Below are 3,611 nucleotides of genomic sequence, written 5' to 3' on the forward strand. Positions count from 1 at the left end.
CCCCTTCTCCCCAGGCCACCTAGGGCCTGCCTGACGCCCCTTCTCCCCAGGCCACCTAGGGCCTGCCTGACGCCCCTTCTCCCCCAGGTGAGATCGCTCTGCTGCTGAACCGGCCCCGGGCGGCCACGGTGGTGGCCCGGGGGCCCCTCAAGTGCGTGAAGCTGGACCGGCCTCGCTTCGAGCGTGTGCTGGGGCCCTGCTCCGAGATCCTCAAGCGAAACATCCAGCGCTACAACAGCTTCATCTCCCTGACCGTCTGAGCCCCGCGGCCGCCCACTCCCCGACTGTCACGTGCTGGCCCTGACGTGTCTGCTGTGTCCGCGCGGGCCGGGCGCTAGCCTCCTGGTGGCGGGTTGTGCCTGCCCCAGACTCACTTTTTGGAATAAAATAATCACCCCGTGCATTTCAGAGACGCAAAGCGGGCAGACCAGGTCCGCCCAGGGCCCTGTGTCCCCACCTGCCTTCCTGTTCCTTCCTGTCTCATCTCAGAGGTCCCCACCCCTCAGTCTCCTGGTGAGGAAGTTGGCTGAGCTGGTACTGGCTCTTGTCTGGTGGGCTTTGCAGGCCCCCCCCCCCCGGCTGCCCCTGAAGAAGATGATGGTGATGTCCGCTGCTCTCTCCAGGGCTAGTCAGCACACTCCCTCAGCCCAGCCTGCCTCCCAGGCTCCATGATGCCCGTACATCCCAAACCAAGTGTCCAGTGTGTCGCAGAGTATGTCCAGTGGGAGCTCAGACTCCGAGCAAAGAGCTGAGGCTGCAGAGAGGAAGCGAGGATTGGAGGATCCCGCCCAAAACACACACCTGCTCCCTGCTCCCACCCCTCAGAGGGAGACCCTCTGGGTCATCTAGTTTGTCTGCCCTCACTGGCAAGCTGGTGGGGTCCAGGCCATTTCTGATGTGGCAAGACTCCTGCAGGCGGCCCCTTGCACAGAGCGCTGGGGAATGTCCACACAACTGCCAGAGGCTGGGCCTCACCTCTTACCCGTCTCAGAGTGGGTTGGGCACCCTGGCCAGCTGGCACGTGGTCCCCTCAGTGGGGCTGAGACATGCTGAGAGCAAAGGAAAGGCAGCTGAGTTTGGGGCTCTCTGAGCCTTGTTTCAGACCAGCCTTCCTCCAGGGCTGCTTCTCCCCAAAGCAGCTTGTCCTGGACTCACCAGGGTCAGGAGGGACTTCTGGAGGGACCCTGGGTTAGCTCGTGGGAAACAGAGCCGCCTCCTCCCGCAATCTCTGCAGATGTGCTCCCGCTCGGGTGCAGCCCTGGGCCTCAGGGCCCAAGGCAGCTGATGGAAATCCACGTCACCTTGTCAGATCAGCCGGAGCCCACGCACGAATCTTCCCCTGAATCTGTCTGCAGTCCACTACTGAGGCAGGGAGACGGGCCTGAGGGGCTTAGGGAGGTGTCCCCAACTCCAAACAGGATCGTGAAACCAGCCGCATCTAGTTGCTGCCTCTTCTGAGGGGGCCCATGTTGTCCAAAGGGGCTGTCCTGGCCACAAGGGGGTCTGCCCTCAGCCGGGAAGGGCGTTTTGGGGAACATTCTCACTGGCCATCAGAAATGGACGTCACCCTGGCTTGTGCCACCCCCCTGCCGCTGCCACGGCCCCACCCTGCTGCTGCTCCCAGCGCTGGTCCCCCTGAGCCCCAGCTCTGCCCTGGCTCCTGGCCCTGCCCCTGCCTGTCAGTGGCCCCGCCTCTGTGGGTGTGTCGTGCCGTGTAAGCCCCGCCCATCACACGAGCGGCTCGGGCGCTGCATGCCCTATTAAACATGCAATGAACAGACCACTCTGGCTGGGCAGCCTTTGTCTGGACCTCTGATCCCTGATGGTGGGGATCTTGTATGCGTTCACTCCCCTCCCCCAACATTGTATGATTGAGTGGCTGTGGGTCCTGGAAGGCTTTGGGTCTGCGAAGTTGGGGGCTGTCTGGAAGGAAAAGAACACCATGGCGCTCAGTAACCAGGCCTCGATGGCACTTGGGGTTGGGGGTGGAGGGGCAAGAGTGAGACCCACCTGGGTCTCCATCCCCTCGTTCATGTTCCTGGAGTGAGCGGGACCCCTACCTGATGATTGGTTGCTTCCCTGAAGGCCCCCTTCCCCAAGATAAGGCCAGTGAGCTAATGTGTTTAATGGTGGCTTCTGAGTCACCCCTCCACCCTGACCCTGGCCTCTGGGACAGATTCCCAACCTCCCAGCATGCCCAATAATGCTGGGCCTTAGCGTGGGCCAGGCAAGGCTACAGAGGCCGGCCCAGCCTCTGCGAGAGTGCAAGAGAGGGGGGCTGCCAGCTCCCCACAGGACGGCCCACCCCTTCCGCCCAGGAGCGGCCACTCCAAGAAGGTTCCAGAGTGAGGGGTGGCCCAGGGATGATCTGGCTGCTGAGCGTCCCTGCTGCCGGGCCGGGAAGAGAAGAGACCCAGACGTGCCTCCCTCACGATGCAGGAGAGGAGGCCGGAGGTGACCCTGTGAGGCTGCCTGGGCCTTGGGCTACATCTGAAGGGCAAGGAAAAGCCACTGGGGAGTGTGAGCAGAGATGGGCATAGCTGCTTCCCGTGTGTGGCTGTGTGGGGAGGAAGAACGGGGCAGTGAGGGGCCGGGGGGAGAATGCGCCCCTTCACGCAGGAACCCTGGTTCAGTTCCTGCCGGTGTGCGTCTCCCGTGTGGCCACGCCTGTCTGTCAGTGGGGGCTTAGGTGTCCCTGGGATGCTGAGCAGCTTTCCTCAGACCTTCCAGGCTCAGACGGGCTAGGGAGAAAGGCCTGGTGACCAGCTTCCAAAAGCTAGCCCCTGAGTGCCCCAGGGGTCAGCAGGGTGTGGCCCCTGAACACCCTGGGGGTCAGCAGGTCCAGTCTACAAGTCATCACAGGGACGGTGGGGGACCGGCAGCGTTTCTGTTCCGTCGTGTGCGGTGTCACCAGGGCTCGGGCCAGCTCAACAGAAGCCAGCCCCTGAACGTCCTGTGGGTCACTGGGGTCTGGTCCACAAGTCATCACAGGCACAGTGTAGGACCGGCAGTGTTTCCGTTGTGTCGTGCGCAGCGTCACCAGGGCTCAGGCCGGCTCAACAGGACGGAGAGGGTGGAGAGGTGGAGAGACAGTGCCACGAACCAGGGTGAGGCAGAGGGGTGGGGGCAGGGTCTGCAGTCCTAAAGCATCTCCGTGCCCACCAGGCCCAAGCAGCTGCCCTCCCCTGCCCAGCACCACGCCGCATCCCTGTGGGCATCCCTTAGCCCTGCCCCTACCCCCCACGCACACACCAGAGAGCCAGGTTCAAGTTTACCAAACGCCACTTGCACGTGTTCATGTCTCTGGACACTCCTACAGCAATGGAAGGGAAATGCATCTGGAAGGGAGCAAAGCCCCCTGTCTTAACCTGGAGGGCAGGTGAGGCTGGAGGGCAGGTGAGGCTGGGGGGGGTGTGGGGACACTCCAGACTCCTGCCCTCTGACCAGGTGGCGGACACATTGCAGCCCCACACAGCAGCAGATGAGGAAGCTGAGGTCCAAGGGTGAGGAAGTCAGCCCAGGGCCACCCAGATTGTGGTTTCAACAAGCCTGGTCCCATCCCCCCAGGCCAGCCAGGAACACTGGGTCACCCACAGCTTTGGGCAGAACTC

The 3,611-nt window shown here is 63.0% G+C and overlaps 1 protein-coding gene across 1 annotated transcript in view; it reads left to right on the top strand.

The window, feature by feature from the left end:
* PRKAR1B (protein kinase cAMP-dependent type I regulatory subunit beta) overlaps positions 1–260 on the top strand; it is a 149,137-nt gene extending 148,877 nt beyond the window's left edge. Inside the window, exon 10 of the mRNA XM_007941327.2 lies at positions 88–260. Within this exon, the coding sequence (XP_007939518.1) occupies positions 88–260 (173 nt within the window). The remainder of the gene's footprint in view (positions 1–87) is intronic.
* Positions 261–3,611: the final 3,351 nt, after the last annotated feature.

The sequence above is a fragment of the Orycteropus afer genome, unplaced genomic scaffold (genome assembly GCF_000298275.1).
Source record: "Orycteropus afer afer isolate SDZICR_OR568_19922 unplaced genomic scaffold, OryAfe1.0 scaffold00006, whole genome shotgun sequence".
Lineage (NCBI taxonomy): Eukaryota > Metazoa > Chordata > Mammalia > Tubulidentata > Orycteropodidae > Orycteropus > Orycteropus afer.